Raw genomic sequence first — 21,765 nt, forward strand, 5'->3', positions numbered from 1 at the left:
TAGTATGGAGTCACTGGAGCAAATGTATATCTTAGTGTTTCCCTACTGAGACGAAGTCTTTAGCTTATCAGTCACTCAGAGGCTCAAAGGTCTTGCTTATCACTGTTTATGTTGTTAGTTATTATGAGAACACTGCATTTCCTCACTTTAATTTAAACACCAGAGCTGTGGAATCTGTAGAACCAATAAGTGCAAACTTGTCGTCCTTGCTTTGTTATTGAAACCTCGGCTCAAGCAGCACAAACAGCTCCAGTAATCCTATTGTAGGTGGCTGAATGCTTCCTAGCGTGAAGTTTTGCCTTTACTCTAGAAGCCGAACCTGTTTCCTAGTGATCAAAGGAGAGCTGGTCTCTCTGGGTCTGTGTGAGTCATACTGTGTAACAGCAGACTAACTTTGTTGCTGTCAGCTGACTTGCCTCCGTTAAAACTCACGGAGACTAGTCAATGGGAATCAGTCTTGACTGAAGTAGATAGTAAAAGATGGGAATCAAATTACTGTGCCTTCTTATTGCTACAGTTTTGACTGCCTATTACATATACAGCCCCTTACCAGAGAATGTTGAGGACCGCTGGAAGCTGATGCTCATTGGTGCTGTCTTTAGAACTTTAGACCATGTGGTAAGCTTAGATGTTTCTTTATTCCAGCCGTCTTGTGCATGTGAGATTGCTTGAATGCAAAAAGGTGTGTGTGGGGGGGGGGGAAGCTTACTGAAAAAATGTTGGGGTTGTGCAAAATGAGAACTAACAGCTATTAGTTGCATTATTTGGCAGGTGGTGGGGGCATCATGAAACAGAATTCATTTGTCTCTTTTTCTTTGACTATCTGGACAGAAATGTCCTATATATGAAAATGAAAACAAATAGAAGGGAAGCTTCCCTGTTAGCTTTTAAAATCATTTAATAGCTTTACAAGACAGTGCATCCTGTTTTCTCTGTTATTCTCTAGCTGCTGCAGAAATATGAGCACCCTACTTTTGAGTCAGAAGCAGTGCAAAGCTCCCTTTGATAACAGATATAATTACGCTTCACATTTCATACACTCTTTAGTCTGCACGGCTGTTGCTATAAATAACCAGTTTTAATGCTAGAAGCAATCAATCAAGGGGAAAGCTCTTAGAATTTTCCTCGCCACTGATGTAATTTCTAATTGAAATCTGGTCTAAGGGAGAGGGGAACATCCCTGCTAATATATCTACCATGCCAGACACTGTTAATGATCTCCGAGTGAATTGTGGCTACTGCAGCAATTGAGCATAGACTGAAATTACTTTTCTTTTAGGTATCTGTTTTGCTGTACTGCATACATGCACGACTTTCACCAGCTTGCCTGCTTATGTATTTACCTATAGCATCACCCAGGAGCTGCAGGGTGGATTGCATAAAAAGAGAGATACGCATAAAATTACAGAACTTGTTACAATTATTTCCCATTTCTCAGTAGCAAGTGCTTGTGGGTTCAAGCTCCACATTGGGCAAAAAAACCCCTGCATTACAGGGAGTTGGAATAGATTAGCTTTGTGGTCTCTTCCAATTCTGCAATTCTCTGATTCTATTACTGGTAAGTTGCTGGACATTTTTGTCCCTAAGTGTAAAAATCTGTTTACATATGCAGAAAGAGGACTCAATGGGTGGTAGTCACTAAATTTTACTTTGAATAGACCCACTGAAATTAATTGACTGAATGTAGTCATTGTCTTTAATTTCAGTGAGTCTGCTTTTAAGTAAAAGCTAAGCCGACTAGCACCCAACAGCTGCATTTATTCACCAGCTATAAGGCATCAGATACATAGGGGAATCTGACCTGTTTCTGAGGCAAGGTCCCTAGGGCTTTGCCTGCTGGTTTCCAGCCAACACTGTGATCACACCTCAGGGTTTGTGTGTTTTATTGCTGGCATGCTGCTAAAAGAGTAGCTTTCTGAGCGCTTGCTGAGGTGTGCAGAATTTAGGGGTGTGGCATCAATTTTCATGTCACTCCCTGGGTGTTTGAATTGCCTGGTGGTGGAAAGGTCACAAAAGCGGGAGGAAAATAAAGGAAAAGAAACAGAAGAGAGCAACAAGAAGAAAAGTGTCACGCAAAGCAAGGGGGAGGAGGCATACAGCACATGCCTGAATCTGATAGTTGGGAGGTGTGTGGCAAGGCAAACAAGTGCAGTATGACTAACATGGGAGAGGTAGGTAGGGTTGCCGAATTCTGCATGGAACTAGAGAGTTCCTGCATTACATACTGCATTATTGCTATGTGATTTCCCCATCACTTTGATGGAAGAAGCAGCATGGGCTAGAATTCTCCATTCCACACGAGAGCCATTTCTGGTAATAAAAAAAAAAAAAAGCAGAAGATGATGCTGTTCCAGTAGGGCCCAAAACTTTTATTATTTTACCCTGGGAGAGCTTTGATGAGTTCAGCTTCTCCTAACAGAGCCAGTGTGGTGTAGTGGTTAAGAGCGGTAGACTCGTAATCTGGTGAACCGGGTTCGCGTCTCCGCTCCTCCACACGTAGCTGCCAGGTGACCTTGGGCTAGTCACACTTCTTTGAAGTCTCTCAGCCCCACTCACCTCACAGACTGTTTGTTGTGGGGGAAGAAGGGAAAGGAGAATGTTAGCTGTTTTGAGACTCCTTCAGGTAGTGATAAAGCGGAATATCAAATCCAAACTCTTCTTCTTCTATCACGGCTCTGCATCCTAAAAGACTTTATCTATGTGGTGCCTGTTAAATTATGGCTTCATGCTAGTGTTGTTTAGATCACAGGTCCTAGTCTGACACTTTAACCACTGCCCCATTGGCTGTCTAGCGCTAATAGCAAACTCTGTTCTCCAAAATGGCACCATCTGCACAGAAGCAGGGAGGTATCAGCAGGCTGAGCAGGGGGAACAATGACATACGAGAAAATCTCTAAAGGGTTGGGAATTCCTTCTCTTCCAAATGAGCCACTTTGATCAAGGCTAAGCACACTTCATGGCCACTGATTGCTGAGAGTAGGGAAGGAAAAACTAGGGAGAACAGAATGAAGTATCCTGCAGGCTGGCTGGCTTCATGAATAGGAGTGCATTGCAAGTCCCAGTGTGGTGTAGTGGTTAAGAGCGGTAGTCTCGTAATCCTGGGGAACCGGGTTCGCGTCTCTGCTCCTCCACATGCAGCTGCTGGGTGACCTTGGGCTAATCACACTTCTTTGAAGTCTCTCAGCCCCATTCACCTCACAGAGTGTTTGTTGTGGGGGAGGAAGGGAAAGGAGATTGTTAGCCGCTTTGAGACTCCTTCGGGTAGTGATAAAGCAGGATATCAAATCCAAATTCTTCTTCTTCTCTTCTTCTGGTAACAGCCTGTAAGAGAAAACACAACTTTTGTTTTCTTTGCTCATAGCAAACCACTCCAAGAAGTGTTGAGTTGCCATATCTTTTTGTTGACGTTGCTCCTCTGCCTGTAATAGCAGCCTAACAGTCAGATATTAAGCTTTCTCCCTTCACTTCTCGTTTTCTCTTCCGGGCTTCTTTTTAAAGCCACAGGAGGAAGGTGAGAAAAACAAAATAGATTTCGTAAGAAATCTGAAGCACTAAACCTTGCCCCAGTTATATTTTATATATGTAGATAGTGATCAACATACAACGTGATTTTCTTGTCCTTCTTCTTCTTCAGGTATTGTGTGGGGGACAGCACAATATAAATGGATCGAAAAATTGATCCTGGATAATCTCTAGTTGTTATACTGTGGGGTTTTCCTGGCAATGTGTGGTGTTGCTACATAATGGGAGGGGCTATGGCTCAGAGGTAGAGCATGCCAAAGGTTTAACCCCTGGCATCTTCAGGTAGGGGAGGGGGAAATCCTGTGGAGCCACTGCCAGTTAGTGTCTGCAGTACTGAGCTAGATTGACCAATTCTCTGACTTGGTATAAGGCAGTTTCTTATGCTCCTATGCCAGATGCCTTGAGCTTCATCCATGCCTTCTTTTGTATATGGTAAATGTATGGAGAGGGAGAGAGGTGAACTGTGCCACTGGTCCACCCCCACAAATCATGCACTACTAACTTTGCCCCCTTGATACCTGCATGTTCAGTGCAATGTCTGCAAAAGGGTGCCCATGAACAGCTGGATGTATGTAAAGGTAAAGGGACCCCTGACCATTAGGTCCAGTCGTGACTGACTCTGGGGTGGCGGCACTCATCTCGCTTTATTGGCCAAGGGAGCCGGCATACAGCTTCCAGGTCATGTGGCCAGCATGACTAAGCCGCTTCTGGCGAACCAGAGCAGTGCACAGAAACGCCGTTTACCTTCCCGTGTGGTGTAGTTTAGTGGTTAAGAGCGATAGACTCATAATCTGGGGAACCGGGTTTGCGTCTCCGCTCCTCCACATACAGCTGCTGGGTGACCTTGGGCCAGTCACACTTCTTTGAAGTCTCTCAGCCCCACTCACCTCACAGACTGTTTGTGGCCAGCATGACTAAGCCGCTTCTGGCGAACCAAACAGTGCACGTAAATGCCGTTTACCTTCCCGCCAGAGTGGTACCTATTTATCTACTTGCAATTTGACGTGCTTTCGAACTGCTAGGTTGACAGTAGCAGGGACCAAGCAATGGGAGCTCACCCCGGCGCGGGGATTTGAACTGCCGACCTTCTGATTGGCAAGCCCTAGGCTCTGTGGTTTAACCCACAGTGCCACCCACGTCCCAGGATGTATGTAGGCACCCTATATATCAGGATTTCTGATCACACAGGGGTCCTTGTTGTGGGTTCAGCTGCTCATATGTGAATATGCCTTTGCAGATAATACTCTTATTACTATTTTGGTGCTAGGCAAAAACATTCCTCTTAACCCAGGCATTTGAAGTATTGAAGAATCTATGGCCTTTGAAATGTTTCTTAGGCTGTGGGTGGGTGGAGGGTTATTGTGTTGTCATTGTTTGTGTTATGTATTTTGTGCTTTTGTACTGTAAACCATCCTGAGATCTGCAGATGAAGGGCAGTATATAAATAAATATTAATACAATATTTATTAATGAAAGTAATCATCACCACCAACACATAGAATAAAAGAAACTTGCATATGTACAGTACCATTAGCGGGAGAAATCAGTGCATGGGTGCAAGCCCCCCCCCATTTTAGGAATTAGGCTTAAGGGAAGCAGACTGCCCAGGACCTTGGCCAGGAAATTGTACTTGGAGAAAATGCACCCTCACATAATGTGCATTATCTAAGCCCAGTTCCAACCCCTAAAGTATGTTTTAAACTAAGAGCTCGGCTGCCAACCTTAAAGGATCATGGGGCGCATTGGATGTATGTGTAGCTATTTCTCTATTCACAGTGCATTGATTTCGGCAAAATGTGCCCTACTGTCTACACTAGGCTATGAATTCTAATGACAACCAAAACAGTGTAGGTGGCTGTGTGTCCAACTTTCCAGAGGTCAAGCCCTCTGTTTGATGGAGGAGGACGGTTCCAGTCGGTCAGAAGGAGAGTAGTGGGGAAGCACCTTGAAGTTGCCCGTCAGCTGCTGGACAGCACACTGATCTGTCACACAGGTCACTTAACCACAGTCTTCCTCACTATGGTGAGATAAATTATGGAAATCATTCCATTTTAAAAATTTATAAATTAGTACTTGTGCAAATGTTATGTAGACCCTTGTCCCCTTTTTGGTTTTGTGCAAATCTAATACAGTACAGAAAGGGACGCAGGTGGCGCTGTGGGTTAAAGCCTCAGCGCCTAGGACTTGCCGATCGAAAGGTCGGCGGTTCGAATCCCTGCGGCGGGGTGCGCTCCCGCTGCTCAGTCCCAGCGCCTGCCAACCTAGCAGTTCGAAAGCACCTCCGGGTGCAAGTAGATAAATAGGGACCGCTTACCAGCGGGAAGGTAAACGGCGTTTCCGTGTGCGGCTCTGGCTCGCCAGATGCAGCTTTGTCACGCTGGCCACGTGACCCGGAAGTGTCTCCGGACAGCGCTGGCCCCTGGCCTCTTAAGTGAGATGGGCGCACAACCCCAGAGTCTGTCAAGACTGGCCCGTATGGGAAGGGGTACCTTTACCTTTACCTTTAATGCAGTACAGAAAAAACACCAGAAGCAAGTAGGAACATGGGAAGTTTCCATATACCAAGTCAGATCACTGATCCCATCTAGCTTGGTATGGCTTCTCGGATTAGCAGGGGCTCTCCCAGGATTTCAGGTAGGGCTCCTTCCCTGTTCTACCTGGAGATGCTGGGATTTGAACCTCAGCCCTGGAAGGACCACAGTGCAGTGGCAGAGCACCTGCCTTGCAAGCAAAAGGTCTCAAGCATCTGCAGGTACGACTGGGAATGTACCCTAACTGAAGCTCTGGAGAGCCACTGAGCTAGATGGACCAAGGAGTCTGATTCAGTATAAACCAACTTTCTATGTTCTATGACAGTTTGCACGCAGTTCCTCCCCAACACTGCACTGTTTCCACAAGAATGTTTCATGCACCATGTCTAACACCAAGGAACATGCATTCTGGGCAGCATAATGTGCTGACATCAGGAAGTGTTACCAGAGAGGGTGTGGGTCTAACCATATATCTAACCATGGATTCTGGACTCAAATGATTTCTGGTCATTTTGTCCAAATCCTGGGTTGCAAAACAGCTCTTTGTGCAACCTTAAACAACATTCTAATTTTAGATGATGATTCTTCAGAATAAATGAGATTGGTTCATCCATGGACATTTCATCTGCTTAGCAGCAGATAGTTCTGGAAGATACGTTTAACACCACAAATGCTGCAGTAAAGTAAATTCAGGAATCATTCCTATGTTGAAATAGTATCTGTATCAGCTATGCAGTTTCCTTCGGATACTGTAACTGAGATTTATATGCTGCCTGCCATGGCATACTATGGTCATGGAATGTATTGCTTCCTCTGTAGGGGGGAAAGCAAAATAAGGAGAGGACATTTGAGCAGACAAAGGACCAGAAGAGAAAGGATTAAGCAGCCTCTCCCTTTCCCTCTTCTTTTTCACAGATGCAACCTGCCCTAGGCTGCTCTAGGTTTAAAAGAAAGAGAAGGATTAAGAAAACTCTTCTTAATCCTGTCATTTCAGCCAAAGTTTGCTAAAGAATTAAGAGGCTTTTAATGAACTTCAACAGCCCTTTTCTGGTGTTACCCTTTCGTGCAACTGATATTGTTTCAGAGGGAGCACAGGGCTGCATCCTCTGGCCCCAGCAGCTCCCCACCCCATTCACAAACACAGGTGTGGAGGGGGAATGTCTAAAGAGATGAACCTGCTCTACACAGGTAGACTGTGATGTAGAACCCCGTGCCGACCTAGCAGTTCGAAAGCATGCCAGTGCAAGTAGATAAATAGGCACCACTGCAGTGGGAAGGTAAACAGTGTTTCCGTGCCTTCTGGTTTCCGTCACAGTGCTCCGTTGCGCCGGAAACGGTTCAATCATGCTGGCCATATGACCTGGAAAGCTGTCTGTGGACAAATGCCGGCTCCCTTGGCCCGAAGTGAGATTAGCACAGCACCCTATAGTCGCCTTTGACTGGACTTAACCGTCCAGGGGTCCTTTACCTTTTTTACCTTTTACCTAGAACCTGGCATGATCATGGTTCCATAGCTTGAGTCACAGTGTTCCCCCTCTTCAGTGTAGATGGTGGAGGGGCAGAGACCACAGGGGCTTGTTGCTGGCTAAACCCTGAATAATGCTAATTTTTCGTTTGAATATATACTGGAACAAACTTTTTGTTTTAGTTTGTTCCATGATACAGAGTTACAGTATTATGTTACTGAGCTAAGCAGGTTTTAAAGAGGGAGTCTCTGAATCCCACTTCCTTATTGTTGCAATTTTGTGACACATTAGTAGTAGTAATGATTTTATTAGTTGTTTTTCAAACATCATGTACTATCATGACTTGGGGTGGCTATGACTAGGTGGAGAGGGTGGTGGTGGTGGTGATGTTGTTTTACAAAGGCAGCCCTTAGTACAGTGGTACCTCAGGTTAAGTACTTAATTCATTCCGGAGGTCCGTTCTTAACCTGAAACTGTTCTTAATCTGAGGTACCACTTTAGCTAATGGGACCTCCTGCCACACCGCCGGAGCATGATTTTTGTTCTCATCCTGAAGCAAAGTTCTTAACCCGAGGTACTATTTCTGGGTTAGCAGAGTCTGTAACCTGAAGCATATGTAACCTGAAGCATATGTAACCTGAGGTAGCACTGTATACCGCTCCAGAAAACTTAAGAGAAGCGTAGAGTCTGAAGATAACTGTATTCTCATCTGTGCTTTAGTCTGGGAACATGCACAGATACGATCCACGCAGCGCCTCTGCTAGGGTCCACTGCCTGTCTACTTAACAGTTATTGCCTCCTGCTGTTGCTTGTTTATGCTGCTATGACTTCCTCCTCACATCTGGCCTCTCCTGCCGACTATGAATTAAGGATGCCAGTGATTGATTACCTGCCTGGAGGTCAGCATTTCCAGGTGGGCTACCTTCATTTCCTGTGGAAGGAAACAAGAATAGGCTGCTGACATTTCTCAACCTGCATGTGGTTTGGAGTAGTCCAGCTGCTGCTGGGTGGGGGCCATTGTTTGTTGTGGGTTTCGGGATCAGGTGATGATGGTATAATGAAATCATAAGAGTGTGGTCATACCTCCTCTGGCCTTTAGCAAAACTTGAAATGTAAAATATAAGACTTAGCAAGAAACCTAAAGTTGTTGACATGGGCCTCATTTGCACTTACGTTTAAATCTCTCTTGTACCACTTTAAGACATGGACACCCCCCCCCCCCGGATCCTGGGAACTGTAGTTTGTAAAACATGGGATTGATTGGTAAATCACTCTGGGCCCTGAGGCTTACACACCAAAATTACAAATAATTTTTGTAAGGCTTACACACCAAAATTACAAACAAAAGAACAAATAATTAGCCAACAGGGATTGCATATAATCTCTGGAAACAATCCAGCATCATTAGGCAACCAATAGCAATACAGTGATACCTCGGGTTACATACGCTTCAGGTTACATACACTTCAGGTTACAGACTCCGCTATCCCAGAAACAGTGCTTCACGTTAAGAACAGTGCTTCACGTTAAGAAATCATGCTCCGGCGGCGGGAGACCCCAATAGCTAAAGTGTTGCTTCAGGTTAAGAACAGTTTCAGGTTAAGTACAGACCTCCAGAACGAATTAACATTAAACATTAGGAAGAACTTCCTGACAGTATTAAGTACTTAACCCAAGGTACCACTGTAAATCATTGTCAGATGTGAGTGAAGTAATTGAGTGGACTAATTAATGTAACGAAAAGGCTGTGTCACTGCTTGATAGTATCACATATACAAATATATTTTGTTACAAAAGACTTGTCATACAAATGGTTTGGGAGTGTTGGAGTGTTAATCCTCTCTTTCCCTGGAGAATGTATGTATGTATGTATCAATCAATCAATCAATCAACCTTTGTATTCGACCGTCAGTCAGAAAAAAAAATACAAATACATTTGTCAATACACAGTTAAAGCATCCAAGAAGTTTTTAGAGCTTAGCCAACACTAAAAGGGCTAAACAGATAGCCCCATGTCAATACAGTCAATTATGGTCTTGCGACGCTTAAAGGCTAAAAAAAGAAATTTGGCCACCAAGAAAGGTATAGCTCTAGTGACATTATTCAGCAAGTGTAAAACCTGGTTTTCTCCGGGTAGGAAGCTAAGTTGACATAGGAGTGGGTCTATAAAGTTTTGTCTAAGCTCTGCATAAGAAGGGCAAGTCAAGAAAATGTGTTCGGTGGACTCAACCACACCGATAGCACAATGACAAGTTCTCTGGGCGTATGGTACTCCCCTGTACCTTCCCCACAATATCGCAGAGTCAAGGACATTTAATCTAGCCGCTGTAAGAAGTCTGCGGTATTCCACATTGTAGGGGTAGGGGGCTGGTATGGTCCGATAAATCTGGTCCCCTAGGAACATCCCTGGTTTTACCTGGGCTATGTCCTCTTGTCTGGCAATGTCACTCAGTCTCTGGGAGATCACATCTCTAGCTTGATTATACGTCATAGACTCAAAGTAAAGGTGAGACAATCCACAGGATTGAACCTCGTTAATGACCTCCCTTTCCCACGATGATTGAAAATCATCCCTCAATATCAAGGGGGCAATACCCACTGGTTTAAAACAAAGCTTGAGCCATAGCCAGAGCTTCGTCTTCAAGGCCACGTACCGTAGAGCTTGCCAGCCGACCTCTAATCTCATGACGCTACCGAGGGTGGAGTCCTAAGGATGGCTCTAAGGAATCGCGTTTGAATAGAATCCAGTTTCAAAAAATCCCTACGGGAACCTAAAGAGATGCCCACCAAAAGAAGGGGGAGGATTTTCATTTGAAAGAGTCTCAAAGTTAACTTCACTGATTGGGCCTGATTCTTAGCATATAGAGATCTAATCTGGATGGCTGCTTTAGATGCATTAGTTGTTATATAGTCTCTATGGGCCAGAAAAGACCTATTTGACCGTATTACTTGTCCCAGATATTTAAAGCAGTTAACCTGCTCTAGGGGAATCCCGTTCATCGACCATCAATGGAGTCTCGGTCGGGCAGAGAAGACCATGATCTTGGTCTTAGCGTAGTTGGGTTGGAGCTCATGCTGATCACAGTATTCATGTAGAGCTTGCAACATTCTCCTCAGTCCAATAGGGGATCTGGCAAGAAGTGCGGCGTCATCCACGTACAGAAGAACATTCAGAGATCGGCTTGCTGATTTGGGGGGGTGGAATGCATCATTGGCCATGTGAGTCAGCAGTGAGTTAATGTAAAAACTAAACAATGCTGGGGCCAGTAGACAACCCTGTCTTACCCCTCTAGTGGTGGTAACAGGGTTGGAAACTAGGCCTTTATTGTCTAGCCTGATTCTCAAAGAGGTGTTTGTATGGAGGCTGATAATCGGATGAAGGAGACGACGATCGATCTTTGTAGCAGCCAATTTTGTCCATAGCTGCTTTCTAGAAATTCGATCAAATGCCTGCTTAAGGTCAATAAAAGCCACATGAAGGACCTTTGGGGCTTTGCCGGCATACTTTTCCGCCAGGTGATTCAAGATTAATATTTGGTCTGTGGTAGATCTATGTATGTATGTATGTATGTATGTATGTAGAATGTATGCAAATAAAAGACTTATGGTGCAATCCTATATGCGCTGTTGAATTCAGTGTTCACCTAGGCAATTGCAGCCACAGCCTCTTTTCTACTAGGGCCACATTCGCACGAAATATTTAAAGTGCTATGGTACCACTTTAAACAGTCATAGCTTTCCTTACCCACAATTCTGGAAAATTAGGTTTGTTAAGGGTGTTGTGAGTTGTTAGAAGACCCCGGTTCACCAAACAGAGTTAAAATTCTCAGGGTGGCTTAACAATCAATCCTTCTTCCCAGGGAATTCTGGGAATTGTGGCTCTGTGAGGGGAATTTGCATTTTCAAATGTTCCACTGAACCAGTAGTGCCTGCGCATGACCAAAGTTGGAATTGAATAGGGGCGCTAACCCAAACTGGTTCTCAAGAGTTATCTTCAGAATCTTAGGTCCCTTGTAATGTTAAGAATTAGTGTAACTACCAACACTGACTGGCTTTTTTTCTTTTTGACATTTTGTTTACATGAGGCATTTGCACAAACCAAGTCATGCAGCGGAAAACAGGACTGTGGGAAGAGAGGGGTTCAGAGGTGTGCAAAACCTTTGGCTGATTGTTTGGACAATCCTTTACATGGCCATATTTGTATCTGAAATAAAAATCTGTTGGTTTATAGCTCTTAAGAGCCTTAACTGGAATATCTAGCTCAAGCCGGCTGAGCTGCATAACTGATTGGTGAGGGTGCGGTCATCTCTTTCAGGAGAATACAATTAGTGCATTTTCTGCAGTATGTGTGTGAAGGGGCAGTTTACTCTTTATGTGCGCTGTAGAAACAGATTGTAAAAGGGGTGGTTTTCGTGTTCCTCACGTATTTCCCCTCTTGCACAGTGTTATATTGCCTTCTGTGGGTTTTGATATCTTCGTTTCTTTCTGTTTGTTTTCTGTGAATTGTATTCTGTGCATAATTTCTCCTTGACCCAAATCTGAGGCCTTGGTATGATGCCACCAATGGCTTCCAACTTCTGCAACACACTCGCCTCAACACACAACGCCGTGGCCCCCACCGCTGCCATGATAGTAGCAGCCACTTCACTTGCCACCCTGCTTGCTGTGCCTCTGGGAAGTGTTTGGGAACTGGGCAAGTAGCATGTCACTTTTGAATGGCAGCCAAATTTTACTCCCCTCCATAGAGGCCACCTGCCATTTTAATTGATTCAATACACTATGCCATGAACCACAGATCTGTGAAATTTCATAGGTCTATGGCAGGGGTCAGCAAACTTTATCAGCAGGGGGCCAGTCCACTGTCCCTCAAACCTTGTGGGGGGCTGGACTATATTTTGAAGAAAAAATATGAACGAATTCCTATGCCCCACAAATAACCCAGAGATGCATTTTAAATAAAAGGACACATTCTGCTCATGTAAAGACACCAGGCAGGCCCCACAAATAACCCAGAGATGCATTTTAAATAAAAGGACACATTCTACTCATGTAAAAACACAGTGATTCCCGGACCGTCTGCGGGCTGGATTTAGAAGGCGATTGGGCCGGATCCAGCCCCTGGGCCTTAGTTTGCCTACCCATGGAGTGAGTAAATGAAACTGGAAACCGTGCTTAGCTCCCATACAATAATGGCATCACCATCCAGACAGCACTTAAATGGTTTTTCATGGGTTCTGTCCAGAAGTTAATTGCTTTTCTTTTTGTATGCTTGTATGCACATTACTTTTCATCACATATAAAAGCAGCTTCAGATTCTAAAAAAAACATGTCCAAACCCACCCAGATTCTCTAGTTTGGGAGATTCAAAAGGGGGGGGGGGAGCCTTTAAAATAATAAGCTATCACACTGAATGTCTCAATAGTTAATCTGGACAATTTCTGGTCTTATGTGGTCATATCTACTCAGTGTAGACCCATGAAAATTAATAACCATGTCACGCACATTTGTTTGCATGGGTCTACTCTTGAGTATGACTATCATTGCATACAACCACTGATTTTGGCACTGGCAGGGCTGTTGGAGCTAAGCTGAATTTGGAATCTCTCCTGAGGAGCTGGAAACATAAATACAGTACACACAGAAAAGAGAAACACTCTAACAAAGGCTAGAAGCACATCTAATTTATTTCTCTCCAAGAGCATGACAGTTTGCATGAACCACTTGATGACCCGTAACTGTGTTTCGTTCTTTTCTTTACCTCCCCCTGTCTCCGCTAGGAAGTAAAAATAGTTAAATGTCAGGTGGAGAGCGTGAGATTTATGGTGGGAATGTGGCTGTGAGGAAAGTGTTTGTCCCCCTCTCCAGCATTTAGCTATCATGAAAGCTAACCAAAATCTGTGTTCACAGTAGTGTGAGCAAGGCAGTACGTGGGATGGCATCTCACACACCTTGGGGTGTCCTCATTGCAAGTGCAATGTTATAGGCAATTCCATCTGACCCAGACAAGCAATACTTCACCTTAGCAGAACAACCCCACTTACACACACACACACACACACACACACACACACACACACAATATTTTTTGCAGGTTGGAAAGTGACAGGGAAATGTATTGAAACTACTGAATGCAAGATGAATGCATTCAGTGGTACCTCAGGTTAAGTACTTAATTCGTTCCCGAGGTCCATTCTTAACCTGAATCCGTTTCTTAACCTGAAGCACCACTTTAGCTAATGGGGCCTCCTGCTGCCGCTGCGCCGCAGGAGCACAATTTCTGTTCTCATCCTGAAGCAAAGTTCTTAACCTGAGGTACTATTTCTGGGTTAGCAGAGTCTGTAACCTGAAGCGTATGTAACCTGAAGCATATGTAACCCGAGGTACCACTGTACTATCATATAGCCACCCCGTAAACAAATAAGAACTGTTATCTAAAGACCAGCCTTAGTCCAACCATTGCATGAACTTTGTGCAAGGAAATTAAGATAAATACCGAATAAACAGGTCAGCTGGTGGAGCCTTGAGTTTTGTATTTGGCTGGAAGAAAGAAGGAAAGGAGCAGTGGGGGGAGTTGCAAGTGGATATTGCTTGCTTTGCGGAAACTGTTGTTTCTTTGTAGATGAACACAATATACTTGGGTGCCTAGTCCCTCCTTTATGTTGAACATGCATATTTAGAAACAGATATCACAAAGTCTCCAGTGTTCTTTCTAATGCAAAATGCCACTTCTGCTTTGCAATCCCTGGAACTTCTTAATGCACCAGGATATGCATACCATTCCAAATGATTAATGACGATGTTAATACACATGCCCAACCTTTAGGCTATTTTTGATATGAAGGAGAAAGGAAAGAGGCACTGATGAATGTAGTCTTTTATGTGGCTTGAGAGTTGCATAATACATTGGCATTAATATACCTCTTGTTTTCCAGGGTTCAGTTGCCAACAAGCTGGGTCTCGCGCACCACATGGATGTTATGATGAGCCTCACAAGTTTTGAACATACACCGCCAACATCGGATGAAAAGGTCACTGTGACTGACACAGAATTTAATGGTGTCCCAGTCCGTTTGTATATCCCCAAAGGGCAGCCCGATTCCTTGAAAAGGGCTATGATTTATATTCATGGGGGTGGATGGTGTCTAGGATCGGCAGGTAAGCATGTCTGCTTGTTTCCGCTAATGTGGGTCTTGAGTTGAAAGTTGAAATGTCTTTGAGACAGGTGTCGTGATACAACATAGCATGGTGGCTGCTGCTTGACAATGTGCATTTGGTGAGCATCTCCTCTGCTCCAATGACAATATACCTGCAGAGGATGAATTCCACTATCTTATTTTCTGCAAGTCTGAGAGAAGCAATTAACTTGTAGATTGCATCTAGCAGGTAAACCACATGAACTATATGGCATGATGAAAGAACTGAAATAATCAGATTGCATCCATTGGTTATGCAAGCAGAAGGCAGCTGTCAGGCTCCCGGGAATCTGACCTTTCCTCCCCATGGCAGGATGCCAGTAACCGACAGACAAGAAGCTCTTACCAATGTATTTCATTCAATGTTCACAGAGAGAGGCTTAGGTTGTTGCCTCTCGAGGTAATGGCGTTGCTCCAAGTAATTTCTTCCCTCTCAGTTGTCTACAGCATCACGGGGGCTGCTTAAGGCCATTTGGCTTTTAGCTTTCTGCTCTACCACTTTCACTGCTCGCCGGGTTCTGGGAAAGGGGGCGCGTCTGAAATGCTTTCTAGTGATAATGTGTCAGTCAGCTGTTCCGGCTCTGCTTCTCACCCCTCCTCTTCTCCCATTATCTCCCAGCTTTGCCCCTCTTTTGTCTCAGAGCCATGACCTTCTGCAAACCACTGTTGTAAATCTATACCATGGATAGACAAACTAAGGCCCGGGGGCTGGATCCGGCCCAATCACCTTCTCAATCTGGCCCGCGGATGGTCTGGGAATCAGTGTGTTTTTACATGACTAGAATGTGTCCTTTTATTTAAAATGCATCTCTGGGTTATTTGTGGGGCCTGTCTGGTGTTTTTACATGAGCAGAATGTGTGCTTTTATTTAAAATGCATCTCTGGGTTCTTTACGGGGCATAGGAATTCGTTTATAATTTTTGTTTCCAAAATATAGTCTGGCCCCCCACAAGGTCTGAGGGACAGTGGACCGGCCCCCTGCTGAAAAGGTTTGCTGACCCCTGATCTATAAAGTCTTCCTCCATCTCTGGCAGGTGCTGGAGGAGGGGGGGGGCTCTCCACTATTATTCCTAACCCTGACAGCAGCCGGACAAATTTATGGAGGATATACCAATTGCATGAAGCCACAGGAAGGGAGTGTGTGGGCTTATGCTCAGGTCCTGTGTAGTGGCTTTCCCCGTCATCTGCCCAGCCACTGTGAGAACAGGTTGCTGGACTAGATGGGCCATTGGCCTGATCTAGCAACCAATTTTTTTCCCTCCTCCTCCTTCCTCTAGCAACCTCTTATAATGTGCTAGATCAAGCCACATCCAGGGGTTCAGCCCCTGAACTCTGGGAGCAGTGTCATTCAGGGCTTCAGTGGGGATGGAGAGAGAATCACCCATACTGGGTGGATGGACCCTGCAGCAGCAGAACGTAAGTGGGCCCTAGTATTGCATTTTTAGTACATCATTAGCATTGACATTGTGGTTAGTCTGCTGCATATTTTGGTTTAACTCTTGCTTCTCCCCCCCAAAAAAAAATCAGATCTAATTTGTATAAATGAATGGCTTGCTATTTTGTAAGTTATTCTTTATGAAAAATAAAATTCTCAGAGTGCAAATGATGCCTCTTAGGGAATATAAAGCTGCAAAGGACATATTATATCCAAGGTGTGAGATATGAAAACTAAGATCCCTTCTTGGACTGCAGCCAAGTCACTTGTGAATGGTTTGTTGAGTTCCTGTCTTTAGATAAAGCGGTGTGCACAGGAGTTTATTTCATTGCCAAGTGCTGAATTGCAGGGATTCACAGAAAGTGCAGAAAAAGCTACTGCCAAAAGAAACAGGGAACTGTGTGTCTATTTGTTTCAGAAGAGCAATAAAATATTCTTTATTACTTACTTTGTTGCAGCCATGCAACCCTATGACCTCCTGTCGAGACGGACTTCAGAAACACTAAATGCTGTCGTCGTATCTGTCGAGTAAGGAATGGTGCTTCAGAGTGTTTATTGTGAATAACACCTGATCCTTTGCAAATAGAAAACTAAGCTTAATTGCTGTAATCTAACCCGTGCACTGAGCCCACTAAAGCCCACTGATTATTTATTTAATAAGTGTTATATGTTGCTTGATGGTTAAAACCCCAGGCAACCTCAAAGCAGTTTACAGTGAGCTTCAGCACAATGCAACCTGGGTTTGGACTTTGTAGCATGCGGGGAACGAAGTCCTACAGTTAAAGGTAATTGCATATCAATCACATAACATGGGAGTAATGCATAGCCACCAGTCCCATTGCCACGAATGAAGTGAGTTTCCCAGCATGCAGCAGTCAAAAGAAGAGGGAAGAAGGACATAGCTTTGCTAATTTTTCTCAGCTGGAGGCAGAGGATTCTTGGCATCTGTCTGTCTGAAGAGGCAATGAAAGAATGTGCCATTGGGGGTCAATCCAAACCATTGGAGAGTTACAGCGCCTGCTGTGACTATAGAAACCGATAAGGGAGAGACATGTTTTATTTCAGCTGGGACAGATGAAGGCATCCAGTTTCACTGGTGCAGATGCACCATGGTGTAACGGATGGAAGGAGTGTGGTAATGGGTGGACGGTTGCAGTGTGGGCTTGCTCTCAATTAAAAACTGAAAAAATGCAGGTCTTCAGGGCTTTCCCAAAACCCTGCAGGTCCAAAGGAAGGGAATTCTGAAGTGGGGGAACCATAGCAGAGAAGACCTGAACTAGGGTTAGGTAATGTAGTCCACTCCATATGTTGTTGGACTCTAGCTTCAGGGAAGCTTTATATATATATATATATAGCTTTATTAAACAGATTTTTAAAATACACACAGGGAAGCTTTTAATGTTTAATAGGTTATTGTATTTTAGTGTTTGGTTGGAAGCCGCCCAGAGTGGCTGGGGAAACCCAGCCAGATGGGCGGGGTATTAATAATAATAATAATAATAATAATAATAATAATAATAATAGTTGTTGTTGTTGTTATTCCATCAGCCAGGGGTGATAGGAGTTGGTGTGAACCATGCCATACAGCAAAATGTGGGACTCTTCAAGGTCAAGTTGAAACCCAGTGTTTATATCTGCCAGATCAGGTCTTAAACTGCATTGAGTTTGTAAAATATTTGTAATTCAGTGAGAGAGAAAGGGGGAGTTAGTTTACCTGGGGTGTAATCAGTGGTACAAGTTTGCAAGTGACTGCTCCAAACTGTATGTTGAAGCAAGTCAATTTAATTGAATGGGGGGGGGGAGGGGAAGACACCTAGCATCCATGTCACAAATTAGATTTGCTTTGCTTTCACAACCAATTCTTCCTTTTGAAAACTGTCCCACAAAGGTACAGGCTGGCACCGAAACACCACTTCCCAGCTCAGTTTGAAGACGTGTTCACAGTGGCGAAGTACTTCCTGCAGAGCAGTGTCCTTGAGCAATACAATGTGGACGCAAGCAGGGTGTGCGTTGCAGGAGACAGCGCAGGAGGGAACTTAGCGGCAGCAGTGGCACAGCAGGTGAGTCATAACGTATTGGAAAGTCAGGCATTCAAAAGGAGTTGCTTTCGTCTTTGTTATGCATCTGAACCCTTGCTCTCCGAAGCCATCCTATAACCTGCTACCTTGGGGAAACAACCAGGGCTGACACCATCATCCGGTACCCTTAGGTAACTGGGATCCTCCAACAGGAGCTTATCCTAGGCACCCCACACTTGGTGACTGGGTATGGGAAGCCACATTTCTAAATTTCCCATGGTGCCCTGGAGCAACATGACACCAGATGCTCTCGGGTAGGAGCTTCATCACAGGCAACCTTTTGGCAGCGCATGGTGTGCAGGGCCAAAGACAAAGGTGGACCAAGCAATGGCTGCAACTCTTACCTTTGCTTAGCATGCTAAACCAGGGCCAGGGCCTTCTCAGTGATGGCTCCGACCTGGTGGAATGCTCTGTTCCATGAGACTAGGGTCCTTCAGGATTTAACCTCCTTCCGTCGGGCCTGTAAGACAGAGCTATTCCACCTGGCTTTTAATTTGAATTCAGCCTGGTCTTTTATTTCCCTTCCCTTCTCTTCCCTCCCCCTCCCCTTCCCTTTTATGAAGATTACCCGCTCTGAGACCCCACAGCTAATTCTCCCCTGGCCTTGTCGCTGGCCCAAGTAGGACTAATTCAGTCAGTTAGCCCTGGTGATTATCTAACATTTATTAGATGGATTTCCCCTAAATTGATTTCTGAACTTTGGATGTTATTGTTATTCATGTTTTTATACTGTATTTTATACTGCTTTTACAATTAAGTGTTTTAAATTTGTTGTTAGCCGACCTGAGCCAGGTTTTTGAACCAGGAAGGGTGGGGTAAAAATTATTATTATTATTATTATTATTATTATTATTATTATTATTATTTTGAGGCTCCATGCCAGATTTGAGGGGAAGCTGGGCAAAGTTTCCTCAGGGTCCTGCAATACTTCCCAAGTATCAACCCCCCCCCCCACCATGCCATCCCTCAAGAGCATCCATGATGGTCCATCGTACAGCAAACCTTTACTGTGTGACCTAGTTCCCCTAGTAAGCCTTTGTGGCAGTTCCTTGCTGAAATCAAGCGCTGGGAAAGTGCCCAGCCCAAACTAAGTGCGTATCCTAAAATGCCTTCAGGATCCAGGTGCAGTTTGCTGACATTTTTCAGCGGATGATCAGATAGATATTCTGGCAGACAACTTGACATGGAGAAGGTTCCCTGAATAAAGAAAAAGAACGTTGAAACACCGCCTTGTTGCCAATGATAATTGTATTTTGTTGGCTATGCATAAATAGTACCTCACTATGCCAGATTCTGCAGAATTTCGTTCAAGAGAGGTTAAAACAACTCCCTGGGAGACATGTTTTTGTATAAATCATTTCAAAATGTGATCTCACTACTAAAATTGAGTCAACCCTCTGTGGAGTTTATAGGGCAGCTGATTGTGTAGATTTGGATATATGAAGTGTCTGGAGCTCTCATAATATTTATCAGGTCAATCAGCTTTGATCATTGTTGAAAAAGTGGAGCTGAGCTTCTCAACAAAAGTGTGTGTGTGTCTATCCCTATTTATGCCTAGACAGTGGCGTAGGGTGGGTTGTCAGCACCTGGGGCAAGGCAAGTAATTTGCGCCCCCTAACCCGTGGATTTTAGCACTCGAGTCTCTTCCACTAGATTAGTTAGTGCGAGCATGCCCCCCCCCCAGATGTTGCACCCGGTGTGGCCAGCCCCCCGTGCACCCCCCACGCTACGCCACTGTGCCTAGCAGTACAGCACATGTAAATTGGTTTACTTCCTAAGTAAGGCTTAAATCCTAAACACATTTACTAGGGAGCGAATGCTATCGAACACTATAATGTCATTCTGAGCAGGAATGTTTAGGATTATGCTGAAAATCACATTGAACCTGGTGGGCTTCTGACTTCTGTCTTTTAGAGTTAGGTGTAAAACAGCTTTCCACAATCTGGTGCTGCCTGTATGTTTTGAACAGCAACTTCTTTCTGCCCAATCCACCACCAGCAATGATGGGAGTTTTAATCCAACATACTCTGGAGGGCACCAGGATGGGGAAGACTGATGTAGGGTTAGGGTGTATCTTGAGCTTCTATTAGCAACTTCCACAGATATAAGATGAGAGCTTGGTAAATACGAATTACTTAAAAAAGAATATTAAACACTTCAGATGATAGTGTAAATATTGGAGGTATAAATATCAGCATGTGTAATTTTCAATAAAAGAGGCAGGCAAACTGCAAGCCTATACTGTGTGTGAGTGTGAATATCTCCTTTTCCTTGCACTGTATAATGTTTTCTGGCAAGGTGGTCTATCTGACATGGAGCCAGGAGTGATTCTTGTGTAATAAATGACATCCCCCCCTAACTGTTACAGGTTCTACGTGATCCTGGTGTCAAAATTAAATTCAAGATCCAGGTTTTAATTTACCCTGCTCTTCAGACGATTGATCTGGACTTGCCGTCTTATCGAGACAATGCGAACATGCTAATTCTGCCTAAATCGTTAATGGTGAGATTCTGGAGCGAATACTTTACGACTGACATGTCTCTAAACAAGGCGATGGAGGCCAACCAACATGTCCCTGCAGAGCTAAGCCATTTGTTTAAATTTGCAAACTGGAGTCACTGGCTACCTGAAAGGTATAAGAAGGGTCACGTTTATACCAAGCCAGTCTATGGCAATTCCGAGCTTGGACAAAAATACCCAGGATTTCTGGATCCAAGAGCAGCGCCACTGCTGGTCGATGAAAGCAAACTGCGTGGCTTACCCCTCACATATGCCATCACATGCCAGTATGATGTCTTGAGGGATGATGGACTCATGTATGTCTCACGACTTAGGGAGGCAGGAGTTAATGTAATACATCAACATGAGAATACTGTTCATGGGGCTGCGATGTTTAGTACAGGCCCATTAATCTTAACTGTGGGAGAGAAGATGGCAAATGACTACATTGAGTGGTTGAATAAGAACTTATAAACAAAGCCACATCTATGGAATGCCTTTGGCTCCGATCAATTTGACTTGGGTTTTATACAGGAAGAAATGATTGTTTCTCTGAGTAATTTTGATATTGTACTTTGGTGGTGGTTTGGTAATTGTTATAGAATCCTTTCTTTGAACAAGACCGAGATGGTTGTTTGGGGTTTCTTTTGTTGTATTTGTCAAATTATGCTTAATTTAAAATAAAACATTGGAACAAAATGAATGGTGCTTTCCAGGTGTGAAATTGCTGTTTTGGACCTATATGTTGTTCTGGCTTGCTTTTGTGAAGACTCGTGTGATTCTACCTGCCTGGCTCTGCAAAATGACCTTTTGGCCAATGGCACATAGTACCCTCAGGTATTTGTCTCGAGTTAAGATCAGACTTTGGATGAATAGCAGGTTTATTACTTGACTTAAAGGTAAGGATTTTGATTAATAGCTTGAAGGGTTTGGCCCAAGTTCCATAGCTGAGATCACTTGACAGTTTCATGTGAACCTATTTTATTTTCTCTTTTGGTAGACAATACCTTTCCAAGAAGATCTGTCAAGTTGTGGCTTTC

General features: G+C 44.1%; 1 protein-coding gene across 1 annotated transcript; it reads left to right on the forward strand.

The window, feature by feature from the left end:
- The first annotated feature begins 333 nt into the window (after nucleotides 1-333).
- Nucleotides 334-21,428, forward strand: AADAC (arylacetamide deacetylase). Its single transcript, XM_083739819.1, has 5 exons — nucleotides 334-618; nucleotides 14,452-14,674; nucleotides 16,606-16,675; nucleotides 18,036-18,207; nucleotides 20,594-21,428. Exons 1-5 carry the CDS (start codon nucleotides 481-483, stop codon nucleotides 21,197-21,199), a joined length of 1,209 nt encoding a protein of 402 aa, XP_083595945.1. The 5' UTR covers nucleotides 334-480; the 3' UTR covers nucleotides 21,200-21,428.
- Nucleotides 21,429-21,765: the final 337 nt, after the last annotated feature.

Source organism: Podarcis gaigeae (assembly GCF_964106915.1).
Source record: "Podarcis gaigeae genome assembly, chromosome: 5".
NCBI lineage: Eukaryota > Metazoa > Chordata > Lepidosauria > Squamata > Lacertidae > Podarcis > Podarcis gaigeae.

What these genes read in the sequence shown, in the direction of transcription:
- AADAC (XM_083739819.1), top strand. Translation starts at nt 481, where the DNA reads ATGGGAATCAAATTACTGTGCCTTCTTATTGCTACAGTTTTGACTGCC. An exon ending in GCTGTCGTCGTATCTGTCGA is followed by an intron (nt 16,676 to 18,035) that starts GTAAGGAATGGT and finishes TGTCCCACAAAG; the next exon opens with GTACAGGCTGGCACCGAAAC. An exon ending in CGGCAGCAGTGGCACAGCAG is followed by an intron (nt 18,208 to 20,593) that starts GTGAGTCATAAC and finishes TAACTGTTACAG; the next exon opens with GTTCTACGTGATCCTGGTGT.